Raw genomic sequence first — 14,004 nt, 5'->3', positions numbered from 1 at the left:
GCACCGAAGATTGAGAGGGTTTCGGTTTGAGGAAATAGGGAATGGTGGGTATAAAATCAATTTATTTTTTTTTTTAAAAAAAAAAGGGAATAAAAGGGTACCTCAAGAGATATTCCAATCGCTGCCGGAAAAGTTGTGGTGAGGAAGAGGTCGAGATGAACTTCGCGCCGGATTATGACGCTGTCTTGGCATTGCTACTCTGCTCCGAACTATACAAGTCCAGGTTGTCCAACAATATAGAAGAATTCATTGCTAGAACATCTACTCGATCGAAACTAAATCAACTATGTCCATTGCGACGTGTACTCCACTAAAACCACAAAATAGACACCATCTCATTCACAAAATGCATAAATTCCCCATAGATACACCCATTAGATAGTCTCCCAACCCCCGTTATTGATATCAGCCTCCAACTTCCTACTAATCGTCGCCGGAACCCCATGTGACAGCCACACATCCCTTAGAAGCCGGTCATACCGCTTCTGGTTAAGGATGAGTTGGCGGTTGCGTCGCAGGCCGGGGTCGACTTCGCCGTGTCGGTCGAGGTACGGGGCAAAATGCCAGGAGCCGTTGTGGTTGTGGAGGTAAAGGACGGTACATTTGCGGATGTTGATGAAGAGGCCGATGTTTTTGCCGCATCTACACCGTATTTGTTAGCATTTAAAACAGATAGAGATGATGGGGACAGGAACTCACTTCTGAAGATGCTGATTACATCCGCCCAGCTTATCCTTCATACAGCACACGGCCTGGGAGCAGAAAATGTCTCCGCAGAACAGGCAGATACTCGGGTCGGTCAATTCCTTCTTCGAGCTCGGGCATCGTCGGCGGTTGGCCTCTTCGATCAAACTGTCGAAGTATTCGGGCAATCCAATGAGCTCGAAGATTGCCGGGTGAGAAAGACTAGGCAGTTTCGAATCGCCGGCACGATCGAAGGCATCGAAGTGGTTGAGCCAACCAGAGATCACTGCACCGAACGGATCGTTTCTCTGCGTGGGGTTCACAGATGCGAAAAGCTCGTCGAGCGACGGGAGGTGCAGGGCCCTCGTGAGGCGGTCGAGTTCCGTACTCTCGTCGAGGCCGGCGTTAGGGAACTCAACGCCATGCTGTACATGCAGCAAAATTACAGTCTTGCGGAGGAAGGTCAACGCGTAGCTCGATATCAAACGTCTCAATGCAATAACCACTCCAGAAGTCGCGGATCCCTCGCCTTCCTTGACGTAGCCAAAGTCTGCCGAGTTCGCACGAAGTGCAGCCACGATGGAATCGAAGAATTGCTTAGTGGAGCTGAACGCTTCGTCAGACAGCTCAACATTCATCAAATAGTGGGCGTCCCCATTCTGAGCCAGTTCTTGCTTGAGTCCACGAGGCTCCAGGATGTAAGTTGCAGCAACCTTGACAATCTCTGCCACATAACACATCTGCACCAAATGTCGCACGTTGATCTGTAGCACCGGCAGAAGCGAAAGTGAGCATTCAGCCAAGAACACGAAAATATCCTTAGAAAGTAATGGCTCAATCTCACTCGCACAGTCCGGAAGTGACGTCTCAGCCAGGCAAGGATGACCCACGAATAACTGGCAGATTTTCTGGCGATGCATGTCCCGGAACTCCACCGCAGAACGACTTATCGACCCGCCGTTGTTGTGCAGGGACCCAACTGCAGCATAAGACAGTGCCGTCTCCGCCAGGACACGCAGGTGAGTAAGCGTCAACTGGGGAATCTTGTCCAGCAGAGTTGCGCCAAACTCAGACTCCACGCCACGCTGCGAGATTTCCACAGAGGCAATGCTGAACCCGAAGCTCCGAATCAACGAGTCAGTGTGAACCAGGGCGTCACCTGTCATGATGTCTGTGGGATAGTTGAACGACGATTGAATTTCGTTCAGCTGTATTGTCTTCTTCAACCGCCTGTAGATCTGAAGAAGTTCGGACATCGGGCTATCACCGGGACTAGCAACCTGCGGCAACGGGCTGGAAGCCGTAATATCTTCTGTAGTAGGGAACAGCCCCGGCATCGGCATCCGCGCAGGCGGGACATAATGAGCTGTCGATGGAAGGGACGACGACATAAGTTGTTCAACCTTGGCGGCAACAGGAGGGACCAACGTCTTGGACAGATACTCGGCAAACAGATCCTGGTAGGACTGCAGTTGCGAGTTATCATCACCCGTGAGGAGCGCGTGGTTCCGCGGTTGCGTGAGAGCAGACTTGACTTCTGAGTTAATGAATTCGCCGAAAGAGGTGGAGACATTTAAAGCACCAGGGTACGACTCTTCCTTGCCCTTCCAGGTGATGGGTAGGAATGCGTTACCCAGGGCTTTGCAAAGAGGACAAACGAACTCCTGGCAGGTCAGACGCTCCGGGTGGTTTCTGGCGATCTGCTGAGTGTGGCGTCTCTGTGTCGCGGTGTAGTACACTTCGAAGCACGAGTAGTGCATGATATGACCGCAACCAGTCGTGACAGGACCCCGGACCATGTTATCCGCATTAAATCCCTTACTCAATCCAATCTTCTCGCTGATCACCTCCCCACCGGACGAGTCCAGTCTTCGTACCGTAGTATGATTCTCGCCTGCGACACCAAACGGACGCAGATGATCCGCGGACATATCCAAGCTAGATGGGGTCTTGAGGACTTCCCTGATCCAGTCCGGATCCCGAACATCCGTCTGCCTCAGGATACTGCTGTCCTGAACGAGTGCAAATGTACCATAGACCCTCGAATCATTGGTTTCCTCCTGGCAAAGAATGCAAGTCCCGCTGGGGTACTTCCAGACCTTGGCTTCCTCAGGAGCAGCCCCAGCTTCGGACTCAAGATCACTCAAATCTTCATCAACGCCCCAGTCAATGCCGCCTTGAGTGTTCATGAAGTTTTGTTGCTGCTGCTGGAACTGAGCCATCACCTTCGCTTGTCTCTCCAGAGCTTGCTTCTTCTTGAGCTCCTTTTCGCTGTTGTCAACTTCGCCAGCGGGAGAGTCAGTGTCGACCCTGTCGAACGGGAACCTGAGCGAAGCGGTCGCCGATTCATATGCTCTAGGGCGCTTCTGCCAAAACTTCTTAAGGATGTGGCGAATCTTAGGCTGGCACGCTGAGAAGTCGCTAATGTCGGAGATTTTCTCCAGCAGCCCGACGATAGTCAAGTGGCCTGCTTGTGTCATTCTGGCCTTTGACAGAGCATGGGAGACAAACGATGCTCTGGGCACATCACCTTCCGTGGTGTGATCTTCCAGCGTAGCAGAGAGAACCAAATGCAGCACCACCTGAAGGAACGTTTCAACGCGAGTCGGCGGGATAGTTGGTGTACGGTCCTTGGCAGTCATCACATAGTCGAGAGTCTGGTGGACGATCTGCGCAAAAAGTGGCGTCCGCGTGAATCCAGCAAGGTCAGAGAAAGCACCGGTGTTGATGGGCCGCAGCTTCGGCTCAAAGACAACATCCGATGCCTTCTTGCCTGTCTCTTTGGCCACCCACTCCCGGTAGACATTCTCTGCTTCGTCGCGCTGGTTCTTGGTGTAGTGGGCGCTGTACGGGTCGATCATGTCGATGTATTCCGGCTTCAACTCGAATGTACCCGTGTCATTCAATCCCTCAGGCGGACGGAAGTTGGCGACTTCCTCCAGCACGTCTTGGAACATATCAGAGTCGAGCAGCTTGTCGCTGAGGCGGGTCGAAAGGTCAGAGAATGAAAGAGGCTTGAAGCACAGCACATGCGCGATGTCCCGGATAATGTTCTCCTCCATAACAGCATCGCTGTCGTCACTGGCCGTGAGAGAAGATCGGTCCGTCAACATGATAACCAACAGATGAACAAACTCCTCAGCAACATCAACGATCTGAGACTCTTCCCACTCCTGTCGCGGGGTGTAATCCCGTGTCATCCAGTCCGCGACGTGGAATCGTTCAGCAATGGATGCGAGAACCCGACTAGGATCACAGGTTACCATGGCAGTCTGGAGGAGGAAGATATCACGGTAGTACGCAAAGTCGCGAGACGACACACCCCGGTACTGAGACATTTGGTGGCGAAGACTGAGACCGTTGCGAACCCACATGCCGGCCTTCATCTGTGCGAGCCAAGCGCAAACTCTGAGCGGATAATCGAACATGGCGAGCAGCAGATCCTCGGAACTGAGTTCGCTGTCGTGGATGTACTTGGCGTTGGCAGTCTGGGCAGCATCCAGCAGGATCTCGCGCACCAATGTGTTGCTGATGTTGCGACCACACTCAATCAACCACGACAGCGTGTAGTGCAGTGCATGGTGGAAACTGATCGACCCTTTCTCCACAACAAAGTCCACCACGCGATGGCGGGGCATCTGACCGGACTCGTTTGCCTCAAAGTCGAAGCACGGCAAGGACTTGAACCGGATGTAATCCTTGATCTCAGCCTGCTTAAACCGTGAACGCTCGATACCCACAGAATGCACCACAGCCGAGATGGTAGCGACCCAGACAGCTCTTAAAAGGTTGCGACCACTGTCAAGTCCCGGCTCCCGGAAGGCCTCGCAAAACTGACAGCAGAGGCGGTTGATCTCGCGCATGAGGATAGATGCAGTGATCCACGAATCTGTCTCGTACTCCACATGTTCTCCCACAGCACGCAAGTTCGGGCAGATTCCTTGCGACAACTTGACGAGGTCCAGGAACTGGGAAAGGTATTGCTCCTCCGTCCGAACACGCTTCTGGACGTACTCGGACTGGAGCAGATGGCGCAAGTCCAGGAAGAAATGGTACAGACGGCGGTTGCTGACTGATCCAGAATCAAACGCCAGGATCGCGTTGGGGTTAACTTCATATGGTTCACCAACCTGCCTCGTGGTCAGGAAGGTGTAGAGAATAGCCATAACCTTGGTCAAGAAGTTTCCACGCAGAACAATTTCCTCCGTGATTGAAGGTGTGGTTAGAAGCTGCAGTGATAAGTTGACAATTGAGTGGTCGGGCTCTCTGTCCGCAATCAGGTAGAGCTGAGCAAGGGCAGTGTACAGTGCAGACAGACGGAGACCCATGACGCGCTTAAACTCGGGGACATTGACCACGGTGCCGATATAGAGGTCGCGTAGATCTGTGCGAGTCTTCTTCCACAGCCGCAGGTCGAAAAGAACCATCCAGTCGAGACGGGTCCGTTGATACAGGTCCTCGTGGGGTGGGATATGCTCGCCCTTCACGGGCATATATGCCTTGACCTGCCAATAACCTGGGGTCTTTGCCGGAGGTGCCCTGCTAGCCCTAGACGGGGTCTTGGGAATGGGGGGGATATAAAACTGGGAATCAGGTTGGTTCTCGGTTGTGTTGACGTCCTGCTCATCCGGCTGTTCCTCATGAGCGGGCTGTTCAGTCTCTTCCTCCTGACCCTCCTCTTGTTCCCGCCGCTCGATCGTTCCTGCACGAGCCTGGGCATACTCAGCCAAGAGTGTCTCTGCGATTTCCATCGCATCATCGGCATTCCCCATGACCATGTCTTCGTCATCATCCGCAATATCATCATGCAGCCGGTTCATTTCCATCTCCATCTCCTCATCCTCGTCATCCGCATCGTGAGCTTCGACATACTCGTTAAGAACGCCCTCGTCTTCATCGTCGTCTTCTTCCTCATTCCCCGCTTCATTGGGGAGACCGGCATCCTCGTCGTCATCCTCATCATCATCATCAGGAGGCGCCACAATCAATGGTCCATTTGGTGAAATATGAACCATAACAGTCCGGTAAGGTCCATTCTCGATTTTCTGGTGATCATCGATCCCCTTCATTCCAATGCCCGCGTTGTAGGCAGTACTTCCCCGCTGCCATGTGTTCATGAGCTCTTCGCAGATGGTGTGACGCAGAATCTCATTATCCTGCTGGACACTGCATCCAGCAACATCCGCAAGCCACTCGACAATCGTTCCGCACATTTGTTCCCGGAAGATATCCCGAGCAGAACGCACGGTAGCAGTCACCTTGATCTGCTCGATGATGTTGGATGTCGTCAATAATGCCGAGAGGTTTTTCGAGTACCTGATTACACTTCTCCCAATATCATTTGTCTCATGTGCCCTTTCCTCCCCAATGGCGTTTCGTTCCCGACAAGCCCGGTTCACCTGTTGAGCCACATCTTGAATGGTATGCTTTTCATCATTCCAGAGCGCAAGGGCAAACTCCGGCTCTTCCTCCCGCTGATCACCCTCGCCATACCAGCCAGGGCGTAGCCGTGACGCCTCCTCATCCTGTCTAATTCCATCTTCAGTCTTTGGTAATCTCAACTGCTCAGGCGAGCAGGAAATGACATCACAGAAGTAGTCGAGCACGCGCGAGATCGTAAGCTTGATATTATCCACCCAATCCTGCGGCAACTGACTCTGAGCACGCTCTTTCCCCTTCGCCTCACCACTGTCGGTATGAATCGCGCAGAACAACGGCAGTCGCCACGCCTCGTTGTCTCCACAGTCACAGCATCCGCAGTTCCCCGACGACAAAGAAATCTGATACTGATGGCCCGTGTGGTCCGACGCGTCAAAGCAACGACTACACAGCACACAGGTATCATCCGCCGCACAAGTGACACAGCGGTACGTCGCCTCTCCGGCTCTGAAGATATGTCCGCATCGCTTGCCCCGGGCCGCCTCGGTGTACTCAGCTCCTTCCTCAGCCCCTTGAGCTTCTGCTAACTTCCATGATACAGCTTGGAGACCGTCGGGGAATAGGATTCGTAACCGTTCCTCGTTGTGGCCGGTGAGCGATCGGAAGAGGAGCTCTAACAGATCTTTCTCGGCTTTGGGGGTATAGCGGTAGTTGTGTTTGGATGGGAGGTGAAGGAGGCCTTGGCCAAGGATCCTCTCACATTCTGTGAGCATCATTCAAGTAATTCGAAGTTCTATGAGGGCGACACCATCCGGATATCAAAAAGTTCGGTGGGCGTTTCGTTGGCAGGACTCGGATTGTCAATATCTGTAACACTGATCGGCATCGACGGGGTATTCTCGAAAGAAAAATGTGTGTAAAATGAAGAGAGACCTTAATAAGCAAATCTAAATAGAAAAATACCACATTAGTTAGTGCTCGCGTGTGGTGAGAGTTGTAAGCGGTCCCTCGTCACGATAGGATAGTGGGGGAAAGCTGGAAGCGAGTTTGGACGATAGGGTCGAGTACTAACAAAGCAGGTCGATTCGAGTCTCTCGGATAAATCTAGCGTATCCAAATGGCCTTTAACAAGAGGTAAACGCGATTGCAAATGGACCAGCGACAGCACCGAAACTGGGAGTAGTGAAGAGTAGCAGAAGAAAAAAGAATTGCTGATGACATCGAGGCACAACAACGCCGAGCGAATCAGCGCCACCGCACGAACAACTACAACTATGTACTACAACATTGATATGAGACAATTGAGCCAAACTAGAGGTCGAAGGAAAATAAATCTATTCCATTGTACAGTCCAGTTCTGGATAATCACGATTCCCCGTCATTCCCGGGCACTAGAGGAGCATAGCAGAACTTATAACATCACAGAATTGCGCAGCTGCTTATAGGTATCCATGCTTTTATTCGGCGTCTACCATGTTATCAACGCACTCGTTTACTCGTCGTCCTCATCTTCATCGTCCGCCTTGTTAAGGTACATGGGCTTGATGTCCTTCCATTGCCGCTATGAACCGTCAGCATCCGAGAAGTTCCAAGAAGTGTTGAGGATACATACGCCGCGGTTGATGGTGTCCCAGATCTTGTTCGATGCCGAGTCGAAGGCACTGTTGGTCATTCGCATTAGCGATCACTGTACTTGTAGCTATTCGGTTGAAAGGCAGGCAGAGCGTACATCTCGAATGCGAAAGCACCGGTGAAGATGCTGGTCAGGAAGATGGCGTTCTTGCGGATGATGGATCTATAGCACAGAGCCAGTTAGTCTTGCACTGCGTTATTCGAATAGTATTATTGGGAGACATGCTGGTAAATGACTTCAGCGATCTGTTAACGGGTAGAACGCCCCCTCAATTAGCCATCGAACCGCGATAAACCCAGATATCAGTGACAATACTCACTCCAGCCATGGTGAATGTGTGAGTCCGCAGATAAAACCCGAGAGAGCAGCTAGAGGGCAGGTAAGAAGCGAGGTCGTGGTGGTTGTCAAGGGTACGTCCAGCGAAGTTTCACGCCCGGGAGTCGGCGAGGGAAAATCAGCGGCGCTTTGATTGGCTGTCCGCGACAGAGCCGCCTGACCGGATTTCCGCAGCACACTCTTCTCTACTTAGCACTCTGCTAAGAAATTCTACAGTGAACAACTTACTACACACAATGGCGGATTCCGCGCAAGTCACCAAGTCCGGAATCGCGACTGATGCGTCAACCGGAGAACGATACATTCCCTCCTCCGTCCGCGCAGATGGTTCCAGACGCCGCGAAATCCGAGTCCGACCGGGCTATAAACCCCCGGAAGACGTCGAATTGTACAGGAACAAGGCTGCACTGGCGTGGAAAAACCGTTCTCAGGGCGGGGTGCCAGGTACTGAGGGGCTGAAGAGCGACACCTCCGACTCTGCTGCGAAAAGCGGAAGCAATACGAATACTACAACCGCAGCGAGCAACAAGAATGCGAAACGCAGAGAGGCGAAGAAGAAGGCTAAGGCAGAAGGCGAATCTAGTGGTGATGGTAGGAGGAACATCGCTGAGCTTGATAACTGGCGCTCTTTCGCTGCGAGCAATGGCGGTGACAAGAAAAAGATCGAGGATGGTGCTCAGAAGACCGCTGAAAAGACCACTGAGAAGACCACTGAAGAAGCACCTGTCGACTCTGGAGCAGAGAACGAGAAGAAGGCACGGAATCTGAAAAAGAAACTCAGACAGGCACGCGATCTGCGGGACAAGAAGCAGCAAGGCGAATCCTTGCTTCCGGAGCAGCTGGATAAAATCATCAAGATCAACGAATTGGTGCATCAACTGGGTTCACTTGGTTTCGACTCAAATGGCGATAAGAAGGGCGCGGATGGAGAAGGAGAACAAGAGAAGGAGAGTGCTTAAATATGAGGCTTGATTTCTGAATGCTCATCTGAGCGTCGATGACTACGAACAGGAACCACATCTCGCCTGGACTTTTGCCTCTTCGCACAATGGACTCCGCATGGAAATGGGCCGTACTTGCTCAGCACCAGTATCGTGCTCCCGTGGATGATCGCCGCGCTAGCACTCTGTGCGTGCGAAACATCCGTTTATTGCACGGGCAAGGCGAATTTTGGAGCATCCTTCTATCTGATGCAATCTGAAGTGATGCGAAACGAACAATAACGTCTAGATTTGCTTCTAAGCAGTCATACAAGATGATACCTACCACGAGTCCAGGATAATTCACGGAATTTAGCTCTTGGCTTTAATAGCCATCGCACTTTTTCATCGTATCTAACTATGTACACTTATTATACAATCATCGTTCATCGTCTTCTTTTTAATGAACCGTTACTGCTCCGATAGAGGAACATCAACCCACTGAACCGGAGCCATCGGCAATCCACCCTCCAACTCCCACTCCGCAGGATCAAACCTGGGACGGTCCATCTCAAGATCCAACTTCTTTGCCCCAACACCCAATGTCGAAGCTATATACGCCTGCCGGACACAATCCGTGATTCCAACACCGCCATACCAGGATCCCGCCAGGGTAAGCCGTTTGTTGAAGTCGGTACGGACGGACCGTGAGAGCTCCTGCATGCGCGACACATGGCCCACGGTGTACTGGGGGATGGCGTTGCGTTGCAGTTTGCTGCGGGTAAGGATTGGTTCATCTTTGATGTTTAGGTGTCGTTCGAGGAGAGAGCGGGCCATTTTTACGGCTCTGTCATGATCGGGGTAGTCGGATTCTAACCAGTCGTCCCACCAGTGGCCACCGAACATTACTGTTAGTTTGGTGCCGGGGGCGGTGTCCTGGCCGACGCTGGAGTCGGAACCGAAGATCACGCCTAATGCTCGCTCTGGGTTTTGGTCAAAGGGGATTGATCGGGGGATGAGATAGCCGAAACCGGTGACGGGGAGGAGGTCTGGGTTTGGATAGTATAGGTTGACAACCATGACTGTAGTCACATAGTTGTGCTGCTTGAGACAATTGATTGTACTCTGTGGGGTTTTCTGGTCTTTCTGGGTAATTTGACTGAGCTGTTGAGCTAGGTTTGGAGCTGGGTTGGTAGCAATGACCCGGTTGTGTGTTTGAGATTGGTTCTCTCCGTAGTCGACCTGCACATCGTTAGATTATAGGTCATCCTGGAAACAGAACCCTTCTTGTCACTTACAATCAAGTCAGAAGTCTCCGAATTCTTACTGATAGCTCTAACATCAGCATTAGTGATAACCTCCACCTTCTCCTCCCTATCCAAAGCTGCAGCCAGAGCATCAGACAGCTGCCCAACCCCATTTTTGAAAGTCAATGCGCTAGACCTCGCAACCAATGTCTTCAGCATCTTCCAATACTCAATGTTCTTCAACGGGCCCGCATTCCTCCGAGCCAAAGAGTCATCCACGCGCACAATCGCTCTCCCCGAACTCTTGATATTCAACAGGGACCCGATGACCCCCCGGTCCGGAGTCTCAAACGTCCGGATTTGTCCCAGAAGGGCCTGCGCACTCAGCTTATCAATATCACCCGCATATATTCCATGCATGACGGCGGATACAAGGTTATCGGCGACGTCGGGGTGGAGTCTGCGAGTGACGAACTCCGCAACGGATTCATCTGCAGGGCCCGGGATGAGGTCCAGTTTTAATGGTTCTGTGACGACGCCTTTGATGAGGTTCTTGAATACCGGCTCGGAGACTAAGCTGCCTAGGACCGAGATCGCATTCTGTAGAAACCCCGCTTCCGGATCAGGGCCTGGCATGCGGACGAGGTGATCGGGGTAGTAGACATAGCGATTGCGAGCCGCGGGGTCATCCTTCTTCGTCAAAAGAACTTCGTCATGAAGGTCCATGTCAAGTATCTATCCCATAATCAAAAATCATCAGTAAAAGCGTCAACAACCACTCTGCATCCGCATTTCCGCTCACCAAATCAATCAACGGAAGACAAGCAGGTGCCGCAGTCCTCAAGGTCCGCGGGCCGTACTCAAATAGGACATCTCCCCCGTCAACTGGAATCCTCTCAGACAGCATCCAACCCCCTAAACGTCCGGACTTCTCATACAACGTCACCTTCGAGCATTCCGGGTCCTGCGACAGTCGTGAGGCCGCCGTTAGGCCGGTGATGCCGCCGCCTATGACCGCCGCATTATAGTTCCTGGTTCCGCTAGGCAGAGAGTGCCTCTGGCCGTTGCGGGAGAGCAACGATTGCGCCCGGAGTCCTCTCAATGCGCGGCTAGGGACACATGGTAACCGCATCTCAGCAAAGTGAAAGGAGTGTGTTGATTGTGAGAAGATGGCCGAGAGCTGCAATCCGGAGTCGGAGATGTCATAAATTACGGTATTGTATGGAAATCTCGTGATCTTCCATATGCCGTACAAGTACAAGCACAGAAGTGAAGGCAAAAGGCATGCTCACATCATGCGTTTGAATATCCAGACTCTATTTACATACAGATCGTTTCCATTTATCGAAATCCAAAGTCAAATAACGCCCCTCCTGCCCAGAGCAAACACACCGAATTAATACATGAAATTATGAAGCATCTGAAATCTTCTCAAGCATCGTTCTTCTAACTCCCAATAAGATCGTGATGAGCAATCACTCATGAAAGAAACGGAGAATAAAACCAAAAAGGAAAGGATGTCTGCGGGTATCACGTCACGATCTCCTGAGAGGAACCCTCGTTGCCAGCACCGGGCTTGATCAGCTCTTCCTCTTCATTCTCGTCGGCAACAAATTTCCTCTCGCTGACATGGGATTTCTGCTGACCGTCAGCCGTCCAGACCTTGTCGCCGAACGAACCCCGCTGGCCCTCGGCATGCTTGTACGGGCAGGTAGGGTTAAGACAAGGGTTGAACTTGCACGCCGTTTGAAGATGGGTAAATTCGCAACCTTCGGTCGTGCAGTCGGCGCCGTTGCGGCAGAGAGGCATAGACGGGTGCTTGAAGTGGCAGTTCGGGTTTGCGCAGTTGGGGAAGAATTTGCACATCGCCTCTGCCTGGTGTGCCGTTTTGACTGCGGGCGACGGATGACGGGCAGTGCATTTCCGGTTCTTGCATGCTGCTCCATACGTACAGTGATCTGCCGGGTCAATCGGGGCACCCGGTGGGGCCGCAGGGGACTGGTGCGCATAGGGGCAGTCTGCCCGAGTGCATCGAAGGTTGAAGCGGCAAGGAGAGTTGGTATTGTTCTCGTCATGCTGCTCTTCCTCCTTAGGCTGATCGGTGATATCCATGTCGTCGCCGCCGTTGTTGCGCTGCTGTCCCCGATTTCCAAAGTTTCGTGGCCCCTGGCGCTCAACGCGATCGAACAACGAGCGTCCCTGCTGAGGACCGTTCTGCTGGAAAGCCGGATTGATCGCCGGGGGCATGAATCCGGGCATGATCTGGGCCATCATTCTCGCCTGTTCCTCCAATAAAGACATAAGATGCATCTGATCTTGCGGGTTCATGTTCATCATCTGGTTGCCTTGCATTCCCATTCCACCCATCTGTCGCCTGCCGCCATTCTGGAAACGGTTACCCCTTTGGTCACGGTGCGAGTTTATGCGCCCAGTGCCCGGTTGACCACGAATGCGATGTAACGAGGAGTCTGCGGTACGGTCCATCGATCTGTTAATTTGGTTGAGCATGCCCCCTCTCCGTCCTCCTCGACCATTCCGCATTGCCTTTGGCCCGGTCGGACTATTGACACAATTGTTAGCTTAGAACTCCAAACAATAACTCACAATGCGACCTACATTTGATCACTCATTGATGCATCACCCATCTCAACATGCTGTCCGCCTCCGTCACCCCAAGGCTGAGAAGCACCCGATTCCTGCTCCGCGACTGTCGGAATAGAATGAGCATCGCCCGACGGCGCGCCCCCACCGTTAATTTGCCTGTTCAAGACATCGACCTGCTCAAACAACCATCTCGAAAAGTCCAACGCCTGTGTATCCCCTTCGCCAAGCCCCAGCAAGTCATTGGAAAGTTCTCCGGCGATTTGCTCCTGCGTCTTGCCGTTGACCAGCATCAGAATCACATATTCGGTCAAGGCTGAATCGTCGCCCCCTTCGGAACTCCAGCCCATTTCGACCAGCTTGGGCTGGATAACATGACCCAGCGCCTCCGCAAGAGGAGTTCCGACGGCCACTGCAGTAGTCATGGTAGTAAGATATCGTAGGGCTGAGAAAAGAGAGGTGTCGAGACAAACGGAGCGTTTGACTCGTTCCGCGCCACCTGTTGACCGACGCGAGCAGATAGGTTTTTATTCTCCGGTCGCAAGAATAGTGTCCGTAGAAGCAGTAGGCTTAAATGGCGGGTTCTAGCGGCACGAACGAAGATTTAGTTGGTGAGAGAGAGAAGAGATGATTCTTTTCTTGGTCCCTTTGGGCCATGATGAAACTGAACGCTGAAGAACGCCAAGAAGTGGCTGGTCACGTGGAGTGGCTAGTGCGTGGCTGCAGAAAGTCATGCAAATAATGCAAACATTGCCTCTTCAGGCAGGAGTCTCCAAAGTACGGAGTAATTTGGGGTGATGCCGGAAAGGCCACAAAACGTCGTGGCCTTTAAGGTACATTTTCGTGGCATTTCTGTCCTACAGTGGCCGCTTTAATTTCTAATATGTATGTCGCAGTCGAATTTTCGCAGTCGAATGGCTGACGGCAGGCCCAAGAAAGATGCTTGGTTGGCTGTCACGTGAAGTGTGTTGTTTGATAAGGATCGATGGGATAAATAGTTGGCCCGAGTAGCGAGGTCAGGATATTCTTGTAGTCGACGTATGCGCACATATAGTAGATTAAGCACTCAATCAGCTGTGTACGCGCACGTACATTCGTTAGGCAATATACCTCTTCGTTAAACTAGTCCTCTCCATATAGACCTCGTTTAGTCCGGAATAATCGACTCCCGAATTCCCCTCTGAGCTACGATCCGAGAGACCCC

General features: G+C 52.2%; 5 protein-coding genes across 5 annotated transcripts; 1 reads left to right on the top strand and 4 right to left on the bottom strand.

Annotated features, from left to right (window-relative positions):
• Positions 1-374: 374 nt before the first annotated feature.
• Positions 375-6,836, bottom strand: ACHE_80645S (putative ubiquitin-protein ligase E3 component (UBR1); the record flags this gene model as incomplete). The annotated part of the gene is made up of 2 exons (XM_043284038.1): positions 375-642; positions 700-6,836. 2 exons carry the CDS (start codon positions 6,834-6,836, stop codon positions 375-377), a joined length of 6,405 nt encoding a protein of 2,134 aa, XP_043141258.1.
• Positions 6,837-7,555: 719 nt separating this feature from the next.
• On the bottom strand, positions 7,556-8,024 carry ACHE_80644S (cytochrome b-c1 complex subunit 9; the record flags this gene model as incomplete). The annotated part of the gene is made up of 5 exons (XM_043284037.1): positions 7,556-7,624; positions 7,676-7,724; positions 7,793-7,858; positions 7,922-7,941; positions 8,016-8,024. 5 exons carry the CDS (start codon positions 8,022-8,024, stop codon positions 7,556-7,558), a joined length of 213 nt encoding a protein of 70 aa, XP_043141257.1.
• Positions 8,025-8,268: 244 nt separating this feature from the next.
• On the top strand, positions 8,269-8,991 carry ACHE_80643A (putative RNA binding protein Pym; the record flags this gene model as incomplete). Its single annotated transcript, XM_043284036.1, has 1 exon — positions 8,269-8,991. One exon carries the CDS (start codon positions 8,269-8,271, stop codon positions 8,989-8,991), a length of 723 nt encoding a protein of 240 aa, XP_043141256.1.
• Positions 8,992-9,423: 432 nt separating this feature from the next.
• hem14 (oxygen-dependent protoporphyrinogen oxidase) lies at positions 9,424-11,331 on the bottom strand (the record flags this gene model as incomplete). Its single annotated transcript, XM_043284035.1, has 3 exons — positions 9,424-10,194; positions 10,251-10,934; positions 11,002-11,331. The coding sequence occupies 3 exons, from the start codon at positions 11,329-11,331 to the stop codon at positions 9,424-9,426; spliced, it is 1,785 nt and encodes a 594-aa protein (XP_043141255.1).
• Positions 11,332-11,729: 398 nt separating this feature from the next.
• Positions 11,730-13,225, bottom strand: ACHE_80641S (mRNA-binding protein NAB2; the record flags this gene model as incomplete). Its single annotated transcript, XM_043284034.1, has 2 exons — positions 11,730-12,759; positions 12,816-13,225. 2 exons carry the CDS (start codon positions 13,223-13,225, stop codon positions 11,730-11,732), a joined length of 1,440 nt encoding a protein of 479 aa, XP_043141254.1.
• Positions 13,226-14,004: the final 779 nt, after the last annotated feature.

Source organism: Aspergillus chevalieri, chromosome 8, assembly GCF_016861735.1.
Source record: "Aspergillus chevalieri M1 DNA, chromosome 8, nearly complete sequence".
Taxonomy (NCBI): Eukaryota; Fungi; Ascomycota; class Eurotiomycetes; order Eurotiales; family Aspergillaceae; genus Aspergillus; species Aspergillus chevalieri.
The sequence above is the reverse complement of the archived record's forward strand: the minus strand, read 5'-3'. Positions and strand labels throughout refer to the sequence as shown.